Source organism: Choloepus didactylus, chromosome 18, assembly GCF_015220235.1.
Source record: "Choloepus didactylus isolate mChoDid1 chromosome 18, mChoDid1.pri, whole genome shotgun sequence".
Taxonomy (NCBI): Eukaryota; Metazoa; Chordata; class Mammalia; order Pilosa; family Megalonychidae; genus Choloepus; species Choloepus didactylus.
Genome location: NC_051324.1, coordinates 27,375,046 through 27,399,708, shown reverse-complemented (window position 1 = coordinate 27,399,708; position 24,663 = coordinate 27,375,046). Strand labels below are relative to the sequence as shown.

Genomic DNA, 24,663 nt, shown 5'->3' with positions numbered 1-24,663 from the left:
CTTTGCCCTCATTCTTTCATCCGACACCCACAATAACCCCTTGGGGGGAGTGTTACTGCACCCCCATTTCACAGATGTGGCTCAGGGAGGTAAAGAAACCTGCTGGAGGCCACCGAGCCAGCAAGTTGGAAAGCTGGGAGTTGACCTGACACATCCAGCCCCAGAACCTGAGTCCAGAGCAGAGACCAGGGAGTGGCCTCCACTCCACCAGCTGCTTCTGGCTGCTCGAGGCCAGCTCTGTGGTCATCTGTGCCCAGCATGTTTCAGCCTGTCCATCCCTCTTGCTCGGCAGCTTCTGCCTTGGTTTTCCTGCTTTTCAAGGCTGGAGTCCTTCCCCGAACTGCACTCAACTCCTTCTTGCCAGCCTCCTTTCTACATCAGGCTGCCTCCCATAGAAACAGCCTGAAGCTCCACTTCCTTCCGGATGCTGCCTATAAGGTTGCCCAGCAGCTGTGGCCCAGGCATCTACCCCAGCCTGTTCTCCTTAACTCACTATTGGACCTCATGGTTGATGCCCCAGAATACCTCCTAAGTTATGGTGGGATCGCCTGTGCCCACCCTGTTTAACTGGTTCTAGAAATTCTGTGGATGCCCGTCTCAGGAAAAAAAAAGAAAAAGAAGAGTAATCAGACTCATAAACATAGGAAAGGAAGACATACTAGAACTATTGCTTTTTGTAGAAGACACGACTGCTTACCTAGAAAATCCAAAGAAATAAACCAGAAAACCACTGGAAGTAATAAATGAGTTCACACTAGTGGTGAGACATGAGATAAATTTACAAAAATCAATTACATTTCTATAAGCTAGTGACATACAGCTAGAAAAATCAATGGGAAAAAAGGTATTTCATTCTTACTAGTAACAAAATACATCAAATATTAAACATTAATTTAGCCCAATGTAGGACATTTATTTTAAATGTTAATATTCTGCTCCTACTGAGAAGACTAAATATATAGCAAAAATGGCAATGCTTTATAATTTAGTAGATTTAATACAATACCAATTAAAGACTGTGAAAATGTGTTACACATTTAAAAATCTATTAAAAAATTAAGAGCTTTATTTTTAAGGTAAAGATAGTTGATTTGTCTCAATTTTAAAATATATTATTAAATTTTTCTTTAAAATGTTATATACAATGATCAATATTTTATAATGTTAAAAACAACTAAAAATAACTTAGAGCAACAAAAAGAATAATTATGGTAATGGATTGTGACACATTGAAAAGAATCCATGAGTCAACAGTGATATGCAAAAAAAGGTGACGGAAAGTTCCTCCTTACAGAACAATACTCTATCTGTAGGTGGAATAACAGAAAAGTCACCATTTTGTAACCACCAATTTAATTTATGCAGGCAAAGTGCATCAATAGATGCTAAAACCATTGTGTGAAAAGCTGTTATGGAACCAGATTTTTATACAGTCTTAAAATACGACCCTACAGATTACTCGTTAATATAAAGGGGGAAAAGTTAACATTGGGTTGAAGAGATCACCTTCACCAAGCGATCACACTCAGCTTCACCAGCAGTGGGGCAAACGTGGTTCCCACTGTGAAGCTCTGAGAAAGCACACGCTGCCAATACTCTTGACAAAAATGTTTACTCTGGGTCTAATCTTGAGGAAACAATCAGACATACCCTGATTATGGGGCAGTCTACAGGAATATTGGTGTGAATTTGTCAGAAAATGCCAATGATACGAAAGCAAAAAAAAAAGAAAAGGAAAAAAGAAAAGGAGAAAAGAAAAAAGGCAGAGACAGTTCTAGTTTCAAGATGAAAGAGGCATGACAACCAAATGCAATGTGTGATCCCTGATCAAGAGAAAACAAAATAAAACAAAACAAAAGAAAAACAGCTTTAAAGGACATTTGGAGGACAACTGGAGAAAGCTGAATATGGACTGAGGAGTAGGGATGTTCCCGAATTTATGTTAAAGCCTGGGGTGAGAACTGGTATGCAGTTCTGCAGGGGCCTGTCTGCCTGGGTTCTGATATGCTGCAGTGTTGCAGGTGAAATATTGAGATGTCTGCCACTTACACGTGATTCAGCAAAACAAAAGTTAGGAGAGGAGAGAGACTGGATGGGAGGATGGCTGGATGGATAGACAAGATGATGGATGGATGGACCGACAGGTAGGAAGAAGTAACAAGCAAATGTTGCCTAGTGTTAGCAATTGGTGAATCTATGGGTGTTCATTACACCTATTTCAACTTCTCTGTTTGAACACTTTCAAAAGAGTGAGAAAAAAACAGAAAAGACTGATGGAATTAAGCTCTAGTTTAGAAATAGATTCAAATCATTAATAGAACTGAATGTCAAATGAATCATGATAAATTCAAAGTGGGTAAAAGACACATTTTTACAAGTTGGAGGTTGAAAACAAAATAGATTATTCTGACTGAGAAGGGAAATAAATTTCTCATTACTAAAGAAATGAGCAATATCAGAAATAAGACATACACGATATATTTGAAAAAGAATTATTCAACTATAGGACAACTTTTGAGTAATAGCATGCTATAAATACAAAAAGGAAAGCAAAGGAGCAAGAAAAAATGGCAAACTGTAGTGAAAAAATGTAGAACTGATTTAAAAATATTAAGGTCAAAATCAACATTCCACTTGTTAAGTGCTTCAAAGAGGATACAGCAGTTTATACAAAAGGAAATACCGAGAGTATATAACAACATGGGAAAATGCAAAGTCTATCAGTAATGAAAATGAAAATTTAAGCAAATACGATGTACTATTATGCACCTATTGAACAGGCAGACAAATGTAAAATAATGCACAGTGGTGAAGGGGATGCAGAGAAACGAGAGCACCATCGTCGCAAGGAGGTAAATGAGGCCCGAGGCGGCAGGACGCGAAAAGGGAGGAGACAGACCCGGGTGGGGGAAACAAACGACGGGCAGGAAAGGGTGCCCAGAAGCCCCGACGCAGGCGAGAGGGGCAAACAGCTCCTTGATTCCGCCTGCTCGGCGCCCAGGAACAACCACCCAGGGGCGAAACATCAGGTGTCTCCCGGCAGGGGCCAGTGGAGTCGGGGGTCTGAGAAGCCCACTCCAGGGGCCAGGATTCCGCGGGTCGCCGGACGCGCGGGCTGGAAGCAGAGCCCGACGGGCTCGCACCCAGGGGACAGTCGGTGGTGCCGAGGGGCGGCCGGCCTGGCGCGGGGTCCCGGCGGAAGCTTGGGGGCCCCACGGTGCCCAGGACCCTCCTCAAGCCCTCGGCAGTATGCGGGGTCCAGACACTCCCGCCCCTCCACTGAGCGCCTCCGGAGCGCACCCGGCCCTCGCTCCGCCCTGCCCACACCTGCAGGGGGAGCGGCAGAGGCCGCTGGGGAGCCAGGGCGGGACGCGTGGGCTCAGCGAGCTGTGCAGACATGCCTGGTCCCCGGGGCAAGGCGACGCCCCTGCGGGGACACAGGCACGGGGAATACCACTAGGCGGAACCGGCCCCAAATAGCTCAGACGCACCGATTGCAACGGTAAGTGGGTCACTGCCAAGGACAGGATGTGGATTTTAAGGTCTAGAAATACAGTTTGGTGCTATTTATAGAAAAAGAAATTAGATTTGTTTAAACGTATAAATCGACAATAATTGGGATTTAAAAAAAAAAAAAAAAAAGAGAGCAGCTACCCTTGGAAGGATTCCTGAGTGAGGGGAGGCCCCTTGAGCCAGGCAAGGTGTGAGAGGGTGTGTGTGTGTGTGTGTGTTGTATATGTCCTCAAGCTGGCAGTCACCTCTACATGGGCCTCTGACTCCCCGCCCAGTCACTCAAGTGGAAATCAAAAGCGCACAGCTTGTGAAGTCCTGGAGGAAGCCACCCTCCAAGCCTCCCTGGGACCCTCTCTCCATCCTTTGGGGCCCCTGTCCCACCCTGAGCCCAGCCCCACGCTACGGCCTGTGTAAAACGCAACAGAGCCACGTCGCCCCTCTGCTTAAACCGAAGTCTGCGGGGTAAAATCCAGCCCCGCCCTCTGGATCTGGCCTCCGCCGACCCCATCAGCCCCTTCCCCTCCCCTCTGCCCTGCCTCCTGCCAGGTGGGTCTCTCCATTCCGCGCCTGCCCTTCTGCCTTTGTGGACCCCGTTCAAGACGCAGCTCCAGCATCACCTCTGGGAAGGCATCCGATCGCCTGGGCTGAGGAACCGCACCTGACCGGCCTCCAGCCCCACCCTCCCGCGGGTGTTACCAAGATATTTATTTTATTCTGCCACCCCCCCAAGTGAACTCCCTCAGGGAGGGAGTCCTAAATTGTCTGTATGTCCCTTATCTGCAAACATAACATACAACAGGCACTCAAAATGCATCTGTGAAAAATGAGCATGGAAACAGTGCACCCGAACGTATATCATGGACTAGCATTAACAGTACAATTATAAAAATGTTTTTTCAGAAGTTGTAACGAATATACCACACCAATGCAGGGTGTTAACAACAGGGTGGCATATGAGAACTATGTATTTTATGCATGATTTTTCTGTGAACCTACAACGCCACTAAATAAATAAATAAATAACATTAAAAAAAAAAAAAACAAGAATGGACAGTTTCTCCAAAAAACCCAGAGTTAGTGGTAATAGTCATATTAGCAAATATTTATGGTATTGAGTATAAATCAGGCATGGTGTTAACAAACATTGCTCTTATTATCCCCATTTTACAAATAAGGATACTGAGGCACAAAGGGTTTAGTAACTTCTCAGGGTCACACAGCCAGTAAGTGGCAGAGCGGGGTCTCAAACACAGGTGCGCCTGACACCAGAGGGAGAGAACAGAGAGAAAGGTAAAGCTGCTTGGCCTAAAAGGTTGAACTGAGACACTTAAAGGAGTGGGAGGGAAGGGAAGGATAGGAAAGCAAGAGGGGGCTAAGGCCAGCTGGGGTGGCAGAGCCTCTGTGGCTGGGCAGAGTCTGCAGAACCGGCCAAGAAAGATGGAGGAGCCAGGAGAACGTGGACTAGGCAGGGGCAGAGCGTCCAGTTTGAGATACAGACAAATCACCCCAACCAGCCCCTGAGCAAGAGCAGGCTCCAGGACAGCCCCATGCGCCTTAGGCCTGGGTGAGCTCAGCAAAGCCACCAGCAGGAAAGGGGGAAAACCCGAGTGGTGGGAGCCTGCCTCCCCGGGCTATTTAATCACCAGTTGAACAGGAAGTGATGGAGGTGCATAATTCAGGGCGAGGTTTGCTGGCAGCCTCCTCCTGCTCTTAAACCTCAGCTCCTGCTGGCACATGCCATCTTCCATCCCAGCCAGCTTTCTGGCGCGGGGTCGGCACAGCCCAGCCTCCAGGGCCCACCGGAGGCTCCTGGCAGGGCAGGCCCACCTGGCAGAGCACAAACCTCCTTCTAATTACAGCTCCCACCAGGCGCTGCTCTGCCCCCACACCCAGACCTCTCAGATACAGAAAAACTGATACAGCATTAGATTTGATCAGATTTCTGAAACTCAGATCTGATCATTCCCGTTCTTCTCTGACTCCCTGGGGACCTGGGACCCCAAACTGCAGGCAGCCAAGGAGGCAGCTCTAGAACCAAACAGATCTGGGTTCAAATCCTAGGTCTTATTGTGGAATCCTGGGCCAGTCACTTCACCTCTGAGATCCTCGCGGTTGTTGCAAGGTTTAAAGGAAATAAATAAAAAAGCCCTTTGCACGTACCCTGCCCTCATTCCCTCCGTCCGTGGAAAAAATCACTAGTGGCTGCAAGGGAAATTTTGGCCACTGCCAAGTACTAGGTAGAGGAAAGGGGTCAGAGATGCACTCCTAGGATGGAGGGCAGGTGTTTAGCCGGGGAGGGGCTGCCTGAACACCACGGATGGGGAGGACTGGGTGGCTGCAGCCTCCCCACAACTGAAGTGACAAAGGCGAGCTCAGAGGTAGATTTCACACAAAAAAGTGAAGGAACTGGAAGCCCCTCCGAGCTGACCCAGCGACAGAGAGGACCACAGTGCAGAGAGGACAGGCAGGAAATGCTGGCTGGGTGGATGAATGAATGGCCAGGTGGGCAGGCTGGTGGAAGTGAGTGAACAGGTGCGCAGACAAATGGATGGGTGGATGGAGGAAGGGATGAGTGGATGGGTCCATGGACAGATGGATCAGTAGGTAGATGGTTAACAGACAGTTGCATAATCGAGCACTAACAACTATAACTAGAGTTACTGAATCCTTATCTAAATGCTTTCTAACTTTCTGATAAATTGTAACATAGCCAGAAGCAAATATCTCTAACTCACTGAACTGTAACCCAGATGCCTTGTTTCTTTAGGGCTGATGCTATGTTTTGAAACTGCATAATCGTCACTCTGTATCCGGACAGTAACAAGATGACTCATGACCGTCCCCTGAATCCCCTTGTTTTGCAACCCTGAAATCTGGTGCCTTTGTATGTAGCCCCCTTAATGATTATTAATGAAGCAACATGAGTCAGCCCAGAACTGACCACCTTGTTCATTATCCTAATCCTGCCTGCCTTTGTTTGAATGCTATAAACCACTGAAAGTTTCTCCAGGTCAGGGAGACAGTTTAAGGCCCACAAGCCTTCTGATCTCCTTGCTTTGTGCTTAGCAATAAACACTTTCTCCTCTAAAAGATCCCGGTGACTACTGACTTACTGCACATTGGTTGAGGACTCACTTTTTAGCCATAACATTTGGATGGGTGGAGGGGAGAATGGATGAGCCGATGGATGGAAAAATGGTTAGGTTGGGGGGTGGCAGGTAGACGGCTGGATGGATGGGTGGAGGAGAAGATGAGAAGGTGGAGCTCCGGGAGACAGACCATAGTTCCTGATGTCAGATGGGCCTGCCTTGGGAGGCAGTGAGTCCCCATCTCTTCTAGAGCCACACGAGCAGTGAATGGTCACACCTCAAAGGTCCCACGCATGACCTCTACTCCCCTTTCAGTTTTGTTTCAGTGCACATCAGCATCAGCCCTCTGTCCACCCTATCCAGGAGTTGGCCTTAGGTTGGGATCTTCCGGGGGATAGTGCCCTGTCAGGCCCTCCTGCACTCAATAAATGCTTTGGAGAAAGCTGGCAGTTTACTCTGAGTTTTGCGCTGTTTTGAGCCACGGCAAGTGAGATGTAGGTTAGGTGTGGGACAGCTATTAATCCAGGCCTGACGTTTACAGTTTCCAGGCCGGCAGGCATCTTTCCCTCCATCCCAGCCCTGTTCTGGTTCACCTGGCACTGACTGTCCATGCCAGCCAGCTGCCAGCCTCCCTGCTGCACGTGACCTGCTCAGGGCCAGGGGTGGGGAGGACTCCTGGGTGGGCTTAAGGGGTGGATGCAGCAGGAGGCTGAGGAGCACCCCCTCCCTCCAGAGCAGGGGCAGAACCCCCTACCCCGCCACAGCCCTGTAAAACTTCCCACCAGCACCAAATGGCACCAGGTGGGACATCTGGGCACGGCCATGTCCAGGAGTCTGGCACCTGCCAGGCCCTCGGTGGCTACACGGGACCCAAATGTGCATTTCCTTCCAAGGCAAGGCTGACCAGCGCAGACCTTCTAGGTGGAGCATCCACGACCCCCACTCCCCCAACCCTACCCCTGCTCCAGCTTCCTGGTTTCACCCTCCCCACCCACCAGCTCTAGGAGGCCTGCAGGAATCATTTGGGCCTCTAGGCTCGGCTCTGCCTCCCCAGCAGGCTAAGTGCCCCTCCCTGTGCCCAGCTACCACCCCTCATCCCTCGACCCCATCTCCTTTTCCTTCTTTGGCTCCTTGGTTCTCTTCCCCACAGTGGGGAAAGATCCCAGCCTCAGAGTTGAGGGCAGATCTGAAAGTCACTCGGCTTTCAGAGCCACCCAGCCTGGTGACTCTGAGCCCTCTGGCATCCATTTGTAAAGGGCGTGAGTGCAGCTTAACAAGGTAATGCCCTCAGTCAATGCTTGGGGGTTTTCCAACCACTGAACCCCCTCCAAGGGTACGCCTTGCTGTTAAGAAGGCCTGGTTCTTACCCCAACACAGATGCAGAGGTCCCCATTCAGATCTCAACAAAGGAGCCCCTATAAACTCCTGCAACCCCTGGCACTCCCTGCCCCTCTAGGCCAGTCCCCTGGGAAAAGTACTATAACCCAAGGAGGTTTTGCAAAACGGGTTCAGGCTGCGTAAAGAACGCCCTACAAGATGGACAATTCTGTTTCCTTTCTTTACCCATGCCTCCTCCCAGCACAGCCCAACTGTGGCTCAGGCATGCCAGAGGCCTCAGGGTGCTGGGTGTACCCAGCTAGGGCTTGCTCCCACCCTACCCCATCCCCAGGGCTTGTCCCCTCCCCCAGTGACCGCAGCCTCAGCCCCAACTCCTTCAACGACCTCCCAACCCAGGGGCACAGGAAGCACCTAGCTGGGGCAGAAACACAGGAAAGGGAAGTTCTCTGCTGCCCACTCCTGTAACGGGAACCCACCTTGCCCGCTGGCTCGGGGGACCTGCACCCTTCCTTGTCTTGCCAGCTCTGTCGTTCTGTACTATGGCCCCATCAGGGGATGATGAACCCGGGATCAGGGTGGGAGTGGGACACATGGAGGGGGCCTGTGCTCCAAAGGGGCTCCCTTAAACCCCAGCATTCAGGAGTGATTTGTTGGGGCCTGGCAAGCCTTCCGGGCCCCTGTCAGTTCTCCAGCCCTGCCAATGTCCAAGTTGGGAGACTTTGTCTCTTACTCTATTTGTCACAGTCCCCTGAGGGATCCTCCTGTCCCCACTCTCACTCCAGGGCCTCTGTTCTCATGCACACATCTGATCTTGGCTGCCTTGGTCTTCCCGCTGCCCACAGGGAATTGTTAGCTGCTCCGGCTCCTGCCTTCTCCTCATACTTGTCCAACTGTCACTTCCCCATCTCCCAAGCTCCAGCCACAAATGCCCCTCCTTTTGAGCAGAAACTCAGAGCTTTTTTGTCCTAGAAATGCACAGAGCTGGTTCCTGATTCGTCTCAGCCCATTGGAGCACCCCAATCCCTTGGCCCATTCTAACACCCAGGCTTAAGCCAAGCAGCACCTGCACGTGGACTAAGGGAGCCCATTTGGGACCTCTATTTCATCTCCACTCAGCACAGAGGAGGAGACACATTCCCCAGGTCCTCTGGCCACATCCAGAGGAAGTTGCAAAGAAGGGGGAAATTATAGCCTCTTTTCAGGCTGGACAAAGCTGAGTTACCTCCCTCAAATGATCAACAACATTCTCTGGGATGCTGGAGAAGAGCTTCCTTCTAAGCAGGAGGGACAGGCCCACCACTCAGAGGAAACAGTGCACGCTAACTGGAGACCAAGACTACTCTTTTTTTTGTTTTGTTTTGTTTTACAAGACGTGTGGTCTTTAAATTGGGAAAGGGAGAATGTAACAGGCAACTGTTTCCCAAGATGTGTCTGGGCTGCTTTCAATGTCTCCCATTCTCTAACATCTGACAGAGGATGCAAGAAGGCCTGGGAGATCCGAGCTGGACAAGGAGGGGGCTAAGCAAACCAGAGACTGATTCCAGACATTGACCTCAATCCCAGCCCACAACCACCTCTCTTCTGAGAAAACCACAGCAGCAGCAGCAGCTCTAGGATTGTACTGGTTCTGTGCAGACACTAGACTGAGCACCTCACATGTATTAACCCATTCAAGCCACACAAGGGTCCTATGGAACGGGGACTTTTATCATCCCCAGTTTATGCATGAGTAAAAGGAGGCCTAGAGAGAAAGGTAACACGGGTTCAGGACACAGGGCATCATTTTACATACTTGTCATAGTCCTGTTCTCACTGTATTATAGACTTTTGGGGTGGGGACAGACTCCCCTTCCGCACTCAACCTGGTAAAGCTGCTGTGGGTGGGCCAGAGGGGCTGTTGGAGGGGGAGGCTGGGAAGCCACGGCCCCCTAGAGCCAGGGTAGAACATCCCCCTACAACCCTGCACAGACGGACCCGAGAACACCCTGTATTTAGTGTTCCCTCCATCTTTGTATTCATTAAAAGATCAGGGTCTCACACATTACAGGTACTTACGTGTTCATCAAATTTCATTGTCATCTCTTTTCTGTTATGATTCGATTCCTACATTGATAAAATCAGGTGAACATCAGAGACCAACCTAATATGTTAACTAATACATGAACTAAAGTTCGTATTTTATTCAGATTTCCTTAGTTTTAACCTAATGTCCTTTTTCTGTTCCAGGATCCCATCCAGGACGCGACATTACATTTAGGCCTCGTGTCAATTCAGGCTTCTCTTGGCTGAGACAGTTTCTCAGACTCTCTGTGTTTTAGATAACCTTGCCAATTTTAAGAAATACTGGTCAGGTATTTTGTAGAATGTCCCTCAGCTGGGATTTGACTGATGTTTTTCTCAAGATTAGACTGGGGTAAAGGATTTGGGGGAGGAAGATCTTAGAGGTAAAGTGCCACTCTCATCCACTCCTATCAAGGCTACATACTGTCAACATGATTCATCAGTGTTGATGGTGACCTTGATCACCTGGCTGAGGTGTGTGTCAGGTTTCTCCAGTGTAAATTACACTTTTCATTCTTTAGGAGGAAGTCGCTATGTACAGCTCACACTTAAGGGGGAAGGGAGTTATATGCTCCACCTCCTTGAGGGGATGGTGTCTACAAAAATTATGTTATTTTTTCTATTTGGGAGATTTTCCTATTCTCTCCCATTTATTTATTTATCCAGTCATTTATGCATATCAGTATAGCCTCAAGGACACTTATTTTATATGTTGCAATCTGGTATATTTTGATTTTTACAAAGCATTTGATCCTGGAGGTAGTTGGTAAAATGTGGATAATCAGCTATGGGAACATTACAGAAGCCCGTAGCTAATGAAAAATTATACACCCTAAAGCACTAGTGGGTTGGAAAATCAATGTTGCCACCAGATTTTTAAACAAATTAATTAAAAACCGTTAGAGTACATAGCATATTGTAAGGAAGTATTACATAGTGACACTTTTTATATTCTGTAATGCACGTGCGAATTTGATGTGTACTGAGCAGGGATGTAAGATGTATTTCCGTGAGTGGTGGTCAGTGCAGTGAGAGCCGAACGGCCCGGGGCGGCGCCCAGGGCCCTGTCCGTGGTCCTGCCCTGCGTTTTCACTCAGCCTTGCAGACTGAGACACATGAAGCACTCCCTTCTCCAACCTGCAGGCAGCCCAGCATCTGAGACTGACAGAGGCAGGATTTTAAATTCTCTCTATTGACTGATACAGAAGGATGAAATGAACAAGATGAAATTTAATAGGAATAAGGGTCAAGTAACAGGCTTAGATTTAAGAAATTATTGACACATTATTGACACAGACAACAGACTTGATCTCTTCAACAAATCAGAGCTAATAAAAGAAAAGGAAAAAGGAATTACATTAAAGTAAGAAAGACATAAAGGGTCACAACAACCAGATGCAATGCACAGTCCCACCGAGGAAATGGATTTAAACAAAACAGCATAAATGGACATTTTGAGTCAGATGGGGAAATCGGAATAAGGTCTGAATATTAAATAAAATGAAAATTTATAAAGCAGAAGAGGTAAGATTGTTCACTGGGAACAAAATGAGGTTATAAAACAGTACGCACCATATGATCTCATTTTATGAAGAAAAACTACGTATAAGCATAGAAAGAGCTCTGGAAAGATGTGACCAAGGCATCACAGCAGTGCTCCCTGTGAGATGGGAATGCAACACTTCTATTTTTGCTTGTATGTATTTGCATATAAACTGTTTCTGTAATTATATAAGATTATGATTTAAAAAGAAAAGAATCACTGACCCTCTCCCAGGGTGGGAAATCCCCAGCGTGGCAGAAGCTCCTGAGAAAGATCCCAGGGGGTTTCCGTGGCCAGAAACTTAAAATGAATGGACAGTGTGATGCACCATTCAAAAGGCAGCCCCCCTGAGCCACACTGGGCAGGAATGGTCCTGGGGTCACCTGGCCCAGCTCATCCATGCTATCACTAGGAAACCTGAGTTACACAATTAGCTCCAGGGCCAGAAGCCAGAAGTTTGGCCCCTGCTGGTGCTAGGGAAATGGCTTGGGGCTTCAGGAACTGGTGAGACAGGAGTGAGTGGGTGGGCAGGAGTGAAGGGGACATGAGCACTGTTTTCAAATATTTAAAGGCTGCCATGTAGAAGAGAGAACCACGTGAGCTGCTGTGCAGAACTGCGATGACTAAGTGACAAGCAGGGTTGGGCTCTAGGGCGGATGAGGGAGAATGGTATCACAGCAGGAGCTGTCCAGCCTCGGGATAGGGTGGCCAGGCTTGCTGGGGACATGTCAGCTGAGGCTGGGTGGCCTCCTGCCAGAGGTTGCTGGTCATTCTCTCCCACCACTGTGGTTCTGGGATTCTGGAACTCAGGGTGTCAGCCAGACCAGGGTGGCTTCTTCTCCCCAAGGGCAGCTCGTGTACTGAGGGGAAGAGGCAGGGCACTCCCGTGCTGGGGGGCTGCTGAGCCTGCTTCAGCCGGGAGCCACTAGCAAAGGGGAGGGATGTGAGGTGGGGCTTGGATGACCTCTGGGGAAGGAGAAGGATTGTGGAGGCTGCAGGGAACGCCCCTCAGTGGAGCCCTGCAGAGGGGAAGGATGGGCCACAGCCCCTAAAAAGACTCTGTAGGCTCTAATGGGTACTGCAGCAGTGAGCTTCCTGCATCGGGGCACCTGAGTTCTCACACCTGACACCTGCCTCGTTCCCTTCCACTGTCTGCTCTCAGGGACTCCCAGGTCCTGGCCCATGGCCTGGTGGCGGTGGCATCATCAGAGATGATTATCTATCACCTCCCATTTGCCAGGTGACAGGGATGCACACACCCAACCTGGCCATCCTCTGGCTTCTCCCATGTTCTGGAATGCCAAGTCCAGCTGTCCTTGAAACAGAATACCAACTAGTGCCCATTTGACTAGTGCCCAACTAGTGCTCATGCAGGGCCTGAGGCAGCCTTGGAAACCCACCACTTCTGGCTGTGTAAACCCTGAGCTCTGCCCTTAGGAGAGAACCCTGGCCATTTTTAGAAGGGACAGTGGGATGAGACGGGGATACTCTCCAGCCAGGTGGATCCCCTACCCTCTCCCCCCAGACACAGTCACCAGTTCCTATGCCCATTGCAGTTAGAAGACATTGTCTATTGGGGCATTTATTGATGTTACTTTGTCCACCCCACTGGCGGTGCTGACCCTCGGATTCCAGTCCACGAAACAGCACAATTCTTGCTTCTTCCATATAGACGTGGCCCCACCCGCCGGGAAATACTCTGCTCAACTCCCCCTCCCCAAGCTTGGCCAGACTGCCCTGCTGTAGCCAATAGAGCCAGGTTCCAGCCAGGCCTGCCCATCAGAGCCTGAACGGAGGGTCACCAGGCACCGGGCCGAAAATCCAGGATGGCCCTTCTGTGTTTTGGACAGGGTGGGTGCAGTCAAGGAGCCAGGGCCCCTGGTTGTCTCCTCCACCCCTTGGCTAGGCCCCGCGGGACTCACACCTCCCCACCCCACCCCTGGAATTCCACACACAGCCCTCTGCGGCTGGGCCCCCCAGCAGGGTGGGAATGGGGGAAGGGGCAGGTCCTGAGGCCAGATTCTGACGGCGCCTTGCCCCCGAACATGACTGGGTCTGCAGGCCAGTCAGGGGGACCGCGCCGCCGCTGCCGGGGAGGGAAGCTGGGCCGGGCGGCCACCCTGGGCGTGACGCGTGGCGCCCGCAGCACAGCGGGCGCTGATGGTGGAAAGCGGGGCACTGGGGGCCTCAGTCCAACTGGAGAGGGGATACCCCCGGGGTCTGAGGCCCTCAGCTCCGGCGGAAGAAAGGGGCTGGCCCAGGCAGTCCGAGAGGGCAGAAAGAGGCAGGATTTCTCCAGGGAAGAAAGCCACCGCCGTGGGCTTGCGTAGGGGTGAGGCTTGTCCCGGGCGGGGGAAAAGACAGGGAAGCTGTGAGGGGAGGACGGCGGGGGGCGCGGCCCGCCCGGGGTGGGAGGTCCATCGGGAGGCGCCGAGAGTCCCGGGGATCCGGGGCGCGGGTGCCGGCCGCCCGCCCGCCCGCCGCGGCCCCCTTACCTCCTCGCCCTGGCCGAAGCGCAGTCCGAGCGCCGCGACGCGCTCCACGCGCAGGAAGCCGTCGGGGTCGCGGCCGCACACCTCGAACACCTCGCGCAGGCGGCGCACGGAGCGCAGCAGAGCCGCGGGGGCGCCCGCCCAGCCCGCGCCGCCCGCCATCCGGGCCTGCCCGCGCGGCTAGCCCGAGCCCCCGCGCCGCCCGCCGCGCCCGCCGCAGCTCGCCTGGCGCCGCCGCCGCCATCGCCGCGCGCCCTCCCGGGGCCGCCCGGCCGCCGCGTGGGTCCGCGCCGCGCAGCCTCCGCCCCGGGGCGGCGGCTTGCCGATCCGTGTCAGCTGCGGCGCCGCAGCCCCCGCCGCGCCGGGCGGGAGGGGGACGAGGGCGGGGGCGGCGCGCGCGAGGGGAGGGGGAGAGGCTGCTGCAGACAAAAGGAGCCGCGCGCTGCCTCCCCGCGCGGGCCGCCGCCTCCGCTGACTCAGTTTCCCTCGGCTTAACCGAGCGTGGTGGGCGCCCGCTCCCGACACCGAGCACGCGAAGTGCGGGGAAATTCAGAGCTGCCCCAGGGCCCCGCCCGGCCCTGCGCGGACAATGCAGTTAGGAGGCCCGGGCCCTAGGACCACCCGCGCCGGCGACCCACACGCTCTCACCCGCCCTGAGTCCTGCCAACCCATCCTCACCTCGTTCTTTGCTGGGACGCAGCATTTACCGAGCCCTTGGTTCCAGTGCTGCCCACTTTACCTCATTCGGCCCTCACGACTCTCCTTTGTGTGTTTGATTGTTACGCTCATCTCACGGGTGAGGAAGCGGAGACCCAGAGAGGCTGAACTATTTACCCTAGGCCACACAGCGCGTGAGAAGCAGGGCCGGGATCATGCCGAGACCCGGGTGACTCTACACTCCCTAGTTTGTTTTAACCTTCTTTGTGTTGCCTGGGAAAGAACAGTCTGCAGGCTCCCCTGGACCTGCTTAGGACCACGCAGTAACCCTAATAGCACTTCTGGGGCCGTCTGCGCTAAGGAAGGGCACAGGGAGGAGTAGGGAACCAGGGCAGAGCCTGGGACAGGGACCCTCGGACAGGGGAGGTAAAGAGATGACCAGGGGCAGGCACCCCAATCCCTCACCCCCTTGGATCCTCGGAGGGGGAGGGAAACGAGGCCCTTCCATTGGGCTGCCCCTTACAGCGCTCAGGGGCGTACACTGCCTTGGGGAGGTTCCCTTTCTTCCCGCACTGGCTGCAGGAGGCCAGTTGGCAGACAGAGCAGGCTGCATAACCTCCCAGCCAGGACCTCGAGGCATCTAGCTCCTCCCAGCAGTGGTCAGCCGGGCTTCTGCCCCAGCTCCCCATGGCTGGGCTTTCTTTCTGTGTGTTACCTCCCTCCATCTTATCTCTCAGCAAACCAGGCTCTTATGGCACTCAAGACTCGAATGCAGGCCTCAGCTGGGCCTTCTCCCATGTATGCTTTCCGGCTCAGCTCAGAGGCTTCCTCCTCCGAGAAGCCTTCCGGATGGCATTCCATCTGAGTGCTGGGCCCTTCCTCCAGATTCCCACTTAGTTCTGTAACTCCCTGGTGGGGTGTCCCATGCTGGGAACCCCCCTAGGGCAGGATCTCTCAATCACCTTCCTGTCCCTTGTCTCCAGCCAAGGGCCTGCCCAGAAGAGTAGTCCATCCCCATGGCCTGCAGGAGCCAAGAACAGAAAGTAGTGTGGAGATCCAGACAGGGGGTCTGTGGGTGGGCTGCAGGCGGGGGTGTGGCTCATTTCTGCCACACTGGCTGTGTGGCCTCCCCTCTCTGAGCCGCAATTTCCACGTCTGTGGTCTTTCTGCCCAGCCCCAAATATATCCTGTGCAGGGGCCAACACAGGCTGATAGTGGACCACACCCCCTTCTCTCCAGTCTCCGCTCCAGGGGCAAACCTGGCCTTTAGCTGTCCTTCTCCCCTTGAGACCTTAATTCCTTGGGGGCCTTTCCTCCCAAGACCTCATCCCCTGGGATGAGAGACTTGTGGGTCTGAGGATCAGATAGTCCAAGATGTGGGAAATCAGGAAAGGGGGGCCGGGGTGGGAGTGGGGGGGGTGGAGGGAGAGGGGCCAGGAGGACCACGGGCTTCTCTGCGAGCTGGTGACCTTCAGCAAGCCACTAACAGTTTTGAGTCTCGATTTCCTCATCTGTGCAATGGAGATAATAACAGTAACTCCCTTATGGGGCGACTGAAATGAGAGCTAATGCATGCAGAGTCTGGATATTGCTTCCCTGTCCAGCTGCCTGGTGAAGTGGAGGAGGAAGCAGTGGGGAGGGGAAGAGGCTGGCTGCTGGGGGTCCAGCCACTCTCTGGCAGCTGTGGCAAGTGAAAGTGGGGCAGGGGGCTGCCACCTGCCCCTGGGATCTTGCTGCTAGTTCCTCCAAAGTCAGCTGATGCCCATTTTCTCACCGAGAGGCTCAGCCTGGAAAGCGACAGACAGGAGCTCAGCTCCTGGTGGGAGCTGTCAGAAATGATTCTGACCTGTCCCTGGCATCAGATCCCCCAAGATGGGGGACTTGGGCTGCCGGAAAATCTCATCCAGCTCGGCTGGCAGAGGTGGGGTCTCATACCTGAGCGTGAACCAAACCAGGAGCCCACAACCAGGTTAGCAGTTCTCCCCAAAGACAATACAGCACACCCAAAAGTCCCTTCCTCAGGGGAGCCCTCGCTGACATCCTGACTCATTGCCAGGCCCCTCTCCTCTATTTTACTGTTCCTGGGTGATGGTTTGATGGCCGTCTGCCTCCCCCTCCAGACCTGGGCTTGGGGCTGTGTCCCTTTTGTGCCACCAGGGCCTGGTGGGGCACATCGTAGGCACTCCCTGGGTTGCCACATTCTTGGCATTGAGCGCCTGTGTGATGCAGGGCATGCTGGGGGACAGAGAGAGAGAGGGGGGAATGGCCCCAGCCCCTGCCCTGGCCAAACTGTTCCCCAGGCCAGCAGGCCACAGGGTGATTTGCACTCAGGTCCCAGGCTCTGGGGGCCCAGAAGAGCCGCTGAGCACTTGCAGGATCCTTGAGATGGTCCAGCTTACAAGGTTCTCAGGTTGTTGGACGTGGACCTGGGACCAAAACTCTGGGGCTCCCAACTCCTTGGTCCCAGAGCAAGTGCAGCCCCAAGCAGATGAAGGAAGAGAATGGCCCATGCCAGGGCCCAGGGAGTAGGGGTGCCTTGGAGCAGCCTGAGACCCCCAGTGGGGGCAGCAAACGAGAAGGCTGGAGTTTCCCTGTGCTCCTTCTCTTCTTTCAGGTGACAGCTGGTCCTCCAGGTGATTTTCAACAGCTGCTGCAGCCTCTGCAGGAAGATTTGGGAAATACAGCTGGAAGAGGCAGTGTGGGAGTCTCTAGGGAGGAGACCCTTCAGTGGCCCAGTGACTTCCCGCTCTCCTGCCTCTCCTTGATCCTGTCCAGCTCCCTCCTGCTTCCTCTGCCTGGAGGGTCCTCACTCCTACCCCTCCCCCATTCCACTTCTTCTGGCCAACTCTTGTCCTTCAGATTCTGTGGAAGTGGCACCTCCTGCAGGAAGCTTTCCCTGACCACACCCTTCCCACCACCTTGACTGCCTTTCCCCTGTGCACACACTTGGAGCCAGGCTGCCTGGATTAAATTCCTGCTCTGCCACTTCCTCACTGTGTGACCTCAGGCAAGTTACTTAACCTCTCCATGTCTGTTTCTCCACCTGGAAGTCAGCAACAATAATAGTCCCTACCAGGTAAGGTGTTGTAAGGGTTGAATGAGTTACTTAATGTAAATGTCAGAACAGTGCCTGCAGGTAGTGAGGGCTGGCTTAGTTTTATCACCTCTTTTTCCTGTTATTTATCAAGAGTGCTTCTGGGAAACAGGTGTGGAAGGTACAGTCACACCTCTTTGCACTGTCACAGTTGTCCCTTGGATAAGAGCGACCATGTGCTCCCTGGGGATGGGGACTGTGTCATTTCTCTCTACTTCTCCAGCTCCCGATTTCCAGCACAATGTTTGACACACAAAGTTGTGAAGAAATAAATTAAGGAACAGGCAAACATGATGTGGCAGGCTGCAAAAAATTGGCCCTCAAAAGATACCCATATCCGAATCCCCAGAACCTGTAAACATTACCTTGTTTGGGTCTTTGCAGGTGTGTTTAAGTTCAGGCTTTTGAAATGGGAGATCATCCTGGATTTTCTGGGTGGACCTAGATGCCTTGACGAGTGTCCTTATAAGAGTGAGGCAGAAGGAGCTGTTACCTTCACGGAAGAGAAGGTGGTGTGAAGATTGTGGTGGAGAGTGGAGTGGTGCGGCCACAAGCCAAGGGGTGCCGGCAGCTACCAAAAGCTGGAAGAGGCCAGGAACAGATTGTCCCCTAGAGCCTCCGGAGAGAGTGTGGCCCTGCCAACACCTTCTTCTTGGCCTAGAGAACCTGATTTTAGACTTTGGCCTCCAGAACCATGAGAGAATATACTTCTGTTTTAAGCCACCGAGTTTGTGGTCGTTTGTTAGCAGCCATGGGAAATAAATATAGATAGCATAAATATAACATGGAAGTTATTAAAGATTATTAAGAGCCAGGCTTTGCAATCTAAAACAGCTGCACTGGGCTCCAAGGTCTGCTGCTTTCGGCCCTATGACTGCACCAGTTAACTTCTCTGAGCCTCAGTCTTCCCATCTGTAAAGTGGGGGTAGCTGTTTCTACCTTGCCAAGTTCCTGCCAGTTTTTAATGAGAAACTGTAAAATCCCTTGCCCAGTGCTGGCATGTCATGTGGTAGTTATTCCGTGGGTCAGTGTGGAGAGGTTCAGGAGCAGTTTGAAAGGAGGAAGCATCTCTGTATTTTAATCTATGGGTCTTGAATTCATCCATGTTATTTAGAAATGGGACAGGTTTCACAGTTTTTTTTTTCTGCTCACAACCTGCTAAGGTTTTTTTTTTAAAACCATGAATAATTATCACTTTGGAGGGGAGGGAAGTCACGTGAACTTCTTTTCCTTTTTCACCTGTCTTAAAATATACCTCCTGCAGCAGGCCCAGTGGCCGCCTGCTTGGAGAAGGTACAGCTGCCAGGACACAGCTGGCTCTGCCGGGGGCGTGTGGAAGGCCCTGGTTGGACCCATGCATCTGGGGTGCGGTGGGGTGTCTCGAGGCCTCGTCCTTTCTCTTTGCTGTGTGAGCCCTTGTCTGGAGGGATGCCTAGGAAACAGGCAGTTTCACTCACTGTCTGTGCCCTTCCAGAACCTTCTCTGACCCTCAGAAGGGACCAGGCTCAGCTGATTGCTAAAGTTCCTTCTAGGAGGCTAAGAAGAAAGGCCTAACTGGGTTCCACATCCTTCTGTTGGCCTCAGAAACGGCTCCTTGGGTGGCTTCCAGCATCCTGGTCCCTCCTGGGTTCTCAGGGTTTGGGAAGTGGGCTCCTTATCACGGGTCTCCCCTCCTACCAGCCCCCCTTGCACTGATCCGGCACAACACCCTGCTTCCAGCCTTCTTTGCTGCCCCCTTCTGCCGGAAAGAAAGATCGCTAAGTCCCTCGTGTGGGCGGCAAGGAGGAAGGCCCTTCGCAGCCTCTCCACCTGTCCCCTCCCACCCCATGTAATCTCGAGCACTTTCTGTATCCCAGGTGCCCTGCGGTGTGGCTCTCGACTCCAGGTGACTCCACTGGGAGTTGATTAATGGGATGCCCTGTGTGCCTTGCACATGCTGTTCCCACTGCCTGGAACAGACGTCATGTGGACTCTCCTAGGGCCCTGCCCCCTGCTGCCCCTCCTCTGCCAGGAGCCCAGGCCCTCTGTGACTCTGCTGCTCGGGGCCTCAGGGCTGAAGGGAAGGCTGCCCTGCCTGTCATCCGCTGCCCCCAGCATGATTCCGTGCATGGTCATGCAGGTGTCTCCCACACACAGATTCCCACGCACACACACACAGGCACACACACTCAGATGTCACCATGTGGGACCCCCTTCCTGGGTGACTCAGCTGAAGGGGGACCTTTGGCTCTTGGCAGCTTCATCACTGCATCCTTCCTCTCCATTTTCTTCTTCTTTAGGGGAGACCCCTTCCTTCAGCCTCTGCAATGCTGCTAGCTAATCCATTTCCAGGGCTCACCATGTGCCAAGCCCTGTGCTAAGGGCTTTCCCCATGTCTATTTTAAGATGAGGGAAATGAGGCACAGAGAAGTTACATAACTTACCCAAGGTCACACAGCCAGTACACGTGGGAGCCAGGGTTGGAATCCAGGCTGTCTGCCCTCTGACAGCACCAGGGCCTCTCTGTCGTCACAGAATGCAAACTGCCCTCCCCCCAGGCCTGATCAGGGCATCTTTGTGTCTTTACTGGGGAGTGTGAGCAAGGCCTTATAAGTCCCAAAGGGCTTTTTCAGTCTTGCACTTCTCAGAACCCACACAGGCTCCTTGGTCCTGTCAGGTCAGGAACCACAGCCCAGTTAGAGCGAGCCAGATGCCACACCCTGACTTCCTGACCCCCAGCAGGCTGGCATTTACTCCCGTGTTCTCAAGCACCTGGTTGGCTCACCCCAGGCCTTTGCTGCCTCTCTTGAGAGGTGGTATAATGGAAAGGTTAAGAGCACAGGTTTTGGGGTCAGAGGGTTTGGGGTCCACATCCTGGTTCTGCCACTTACAAGCTGTGTGACGTTGGGCAAGTGACTTCATCTTTTGAGCCTCAATTTTCTCATCTGTAAAATGGGATAACCATGTCTAACTCACAGAGCTGTAAAGACAAAATAAGATCTTGTATAGTTAAGCTTCCTATAATGCTCCATTCATTTCCTTTGATGTCTATTATTGTCACATAAACAATGGTATAAATAGAGTAGCATTTGCTTTTTATTGGTTGACTCCATAGTTAGTCATTACCTTGGAGTCCAGACCCACGACACATGGTGCCTGGGACACAGCAAGTGCTCAGTACGTGTGTAAATGGCAGGTGGTTATTACTGTGCTGCCAGTGACTACAGTTTCCCTCCCAGGAGCCCCGTCCCTCTGGGGAATCGTACAGCCCCACCCTATGGAACGGACAAGCAGCTGGTGACTTGCTTTGGCCAGTGAAACATGGGGAAAGTGTCACTTCTGGGCAGAAGATTTATAAGCCAGCACTTGGTTTCCTATGTCTCCTTGTCCTCTGCCATGAGACTAGCAACGTCCCAGAGAGATGCAGAGAGACGCTGCCTGGGTCACAGAATAAAAGTGATACGCAGCAGAGCTGTGCCCACCTGTGACAGACTACTATGAGCGAGACACAAACCTTTGCTTATGTCCGAGCTGCTGAGATTTGTGGAGATGTTTGTTCCCCGGCCCACCCTGACTGATGCAGGAGGAAGGAGCCTGGTTTCCCCGGAGGCTCGATGATCAGAGAGCCAGAGGCTCTCAGGGTGGGGGAGACCCTTCCCGGTCTGTCCAGCCCAAACTCACTCCTGGACCATCAGGAAATGCAAGGTCCAGAGAGGGGAAGCGAGTGCCCAGGATCACAAGGCGTTGTGGAGGCAGGGACAGTGCTATGACCCATGTGGCCTCCAGAGCTCCAGAAGTGCTCCTTTGCCCACAGAAGTCTCGGCTGGAGGTGTAGCCGGCAGTCTTGGGGTGACTGGTGTAGAATCTCAGGGTAGATCAGGGCCCTGGTTCCCAGTTCTGCCACCTGCACCTGAGAAGCTGAAAAACAAAAGACGATAAATCCGGGGAGGGTCCCACTGCAGGCTTGCTGAGCACACATCTCGGAGATGGGTGGGGATGGGGTCTTGAGTCCCAGGCAAGCCATGCTCACTGAGATTTAGAAGCAGAGATTTAGAAGCAGGGGTTTCAGACCCGACCCGGGATGGTGAGCTTGGGGTGGAGACTTCCAGAGCTGACGTTTGCTGAGTACTCTTGGAACAGACTGGGCTGCAGGGTATACAGAAGGCCTGGCCGGGCGCCAGGCGAGGGTGGCCCACCCAGGCAGGGCAGCGGAGGGGTGGGCCGAGGGCTGCAGCCAGAGCCCCTCCTGGGGACAGACCCAATTCTCCAGTGCCCCCTGCTGGTCAAGGGAGATTTTAAAATTTACGCTCACTCCTTAGGAACAGCATTTCTTTCCTAGATTCCTTCACGTGACAGATGCGTATTGAGTGTCTATTATGTGCTCGGCCAGTTCTAGGTTTTGGGGATATATCAGTGGACAAAACAGAAAAATTTCCTGCTCTCACTGAGCTCATAGTGGGCTCTGGGGATGCCCTAGGACATTTTAGGCCTCTTGCAAGCGCCATCCCAGATGTAAAAGGCAGTGAGATTCTTTTTCTATAGAGGAGTTATCAATGAATTCCACATGGATTTGGTGACTATTAGGAGCCAGGCCAAGGCACCAGGTGTAGAAGTTGTTGCACGTACTCCTGACCCCTGAATGGCTCCTGGTTGGGGGCTGGGGTGAGATGGAGCAGGAGTCAACCAAGGAACCGACAGTGCTTGAGTCGTCCAGGAGCGATGTGAGCTGCTGAGCGAGCTGCTTCTCCACTAGGAAACCTTCTTGGGCATGGCCTTTGAGACGGGTATCACGGGATGAGGAGGGGTCTCCCGCGGGCCAAGGGAGGCTTCCCAGGGGAGAAACCCAGGTACCCGCACAAGCATTGTGAGGTTCAAGGAGGAGCATCCCATTCTGCAGAACTCGGGTTGGGGGAAGAAGTTGGGATAGATCTGAATTTCTCTGCATGAGAGAATCATTTAGGCTAGGACCACGCGTGCGTGTGCGGCGATGGTGGGCGCTGAAGGTGACAGTTCTCTGGGAGGGATTTATAAGGTGCTGGCTGTGAGTAGTAAAGCTCCTTCTGAACCTCCTGCAAAGCCTTTGGTGAAGTTTGTGCCAGTGGATTCTTCAGCGGGGAGGGGATGCCAGGGCATGTGTGCTTGGGTGGAAAATAAGAGGTGGGGAATGAGGGATGGGCAAAATCTAGGCTCTACCAGAATAGTGGTCCCAGCAGGCTGACCCTCCTGGCTGAGGAGCTCAGCGTGGCTGCAGACGGGGTTGGGAAGGTAGGCAGGGGTCCTCTGATGATATATCTTTCTAGGCTGAGGGAAATGGTGTGGACATTTTTAAGGCTAGTGATACAGAAAGACGAGGCCAAATGCACGAGGGAGTCCATCTCACCAGTCTTAGCACCAAGCATTAAATATATCTTTGCTAATTTGACAGATGGAAATACATGTTTCAGTTTGCAATTTTCTTCCTCCCTTCCTCCCTACTCCTTCCTCCCTCCTTCCCTCCCTTCCTTCTTCTCTCTCTTTTCTATTTTTTACTGAATGTGAGAAACTTCTCCATGGTATAGTAATTACCAGATGGTACAGTCTTTCCTTTATTTGGATTAGCCGTTCATGTCCTTTGCTCATTGTTTTGTTTTTTCTGTTTTTGGTTGTTGATTTTTAGGAACTTTTCATAGTAGGCACAGTTTTTCCAATTGGTTGGACTTTTAAATTTGGTGTGGGACTTTTTGGACACAGGGACATTTTAATCTGTTAGGTGGTCAAAGCATAACTTTTAGGGTTTCTTCCATTGCTTTTCAGCTTACAAAGCCCTTCCCCACTGTGGGAGTCATTAGTTTTCCACCATTTCAGCTCTTCTCCTTCTGGGTGGAGTGGGATTGCACTTCCTGCACCTTGTGACTTTGTGGGGCTGCATGACAGGTGCTGGCAATGCTCAAGCACACCTGGCCCAGGGCCTTTAACTGCCGATGAGACCCTCTGGGTGCTGCGCGGGCCACTCTGGTAGCCACTCGCCACGTGTGACTATTTAAATTAATTAAAATGTTATAAAATACAAAATTCAGATCCTTCATGGCAGTAACCACACTTCAAGGGTTCAGCAGCTGCACATGGCCAGTGGCCACCAGACCTGACAACGTGGATGTGAACATTTCCGTGGTGGCAGGCTCTGGCAGCGTCGCCTGTGCTCTCACTGTCCCTGCCTCTGGCAGGACGAGCAGCCACCTGCAGGGACGCCTCCTCAGTCACTCTGGGTCCCTGGGAGTCCAGGGTGAGCAGAGCTCCCGGTAGACCCAGGATGGACACGGAGCAGGAATGAGAAATAAGCTCTGTGGTTTTTAAACCCAAGTTGTTTGAGCATAATCTGTCTTTCAATTGACATGGTACACTGCTTCAGAGACTGGGCAGTTTCTTATTTCATTTTTATCTTTTACTCTTTATGCCATCTGGAACTTATTTTGACATATGATCTTCTGAGGTAAGAGCCAAATTGGTTTCTTTTATTAAACAACCTATCCCCTCACAGGGACTCATGATTCTTCCTTTATCATGTATTCTCTTCTCACACAGACACTATGTGTCACTTTTTGGGCCTAGAGCCTATTCCACTGATGTATTCATCTAGTCTAATCACCATTATCACGGTTTTAAATATTTAAATTCTTCTGTTTTACTATTTAGTCAGGAAAGTTTCTAACTACTCTCTTAGTTGATTTTTTTTTTCTTTCTTATCCATGCTTTCTTGTTTATTCTAGGTGAACTCGAGGATTATTTTGTCGGGATCTTCTCTCTTCCTGTTGGGATCTTGGCTGGAATTGTTACCCCAGTACACTCACCTGGGAAGCCGGGGCGACTTGTAACTCCCAGCTTTCCTGGCTGGGGCCACAGTGGCGCCTCCAGCCCGCC

At 52.2% G+C, this 24,663-nt stretch overlaps 1 protein-coding gene across 1 annotated transcript in view; it reads right to left on the bottom strand.

The window, feature by feature from the left end:
* Positions 1–14,203, bottom strand: part of RAB11FIP4 (RAB11 family interacting protein 4) — a 125,071-nt gene extending 110,868 nt beyond the window's left edge. The window contains exon 1 of the mRNA XM_037808866.1: positions 14,040–14,203. Coding sequence (XP_037664794.1) covers positions 14,040–14,198 — 159 coding nt within the window. The 5' untranslated portion in view covers positions 14,199–14,203. The remainder of the gene's footprint in view (positions 1–14,039) is intronic.
* Between the last annotated feature and the right edge of the window lie 10,460 nt (positions 14,204–24,663).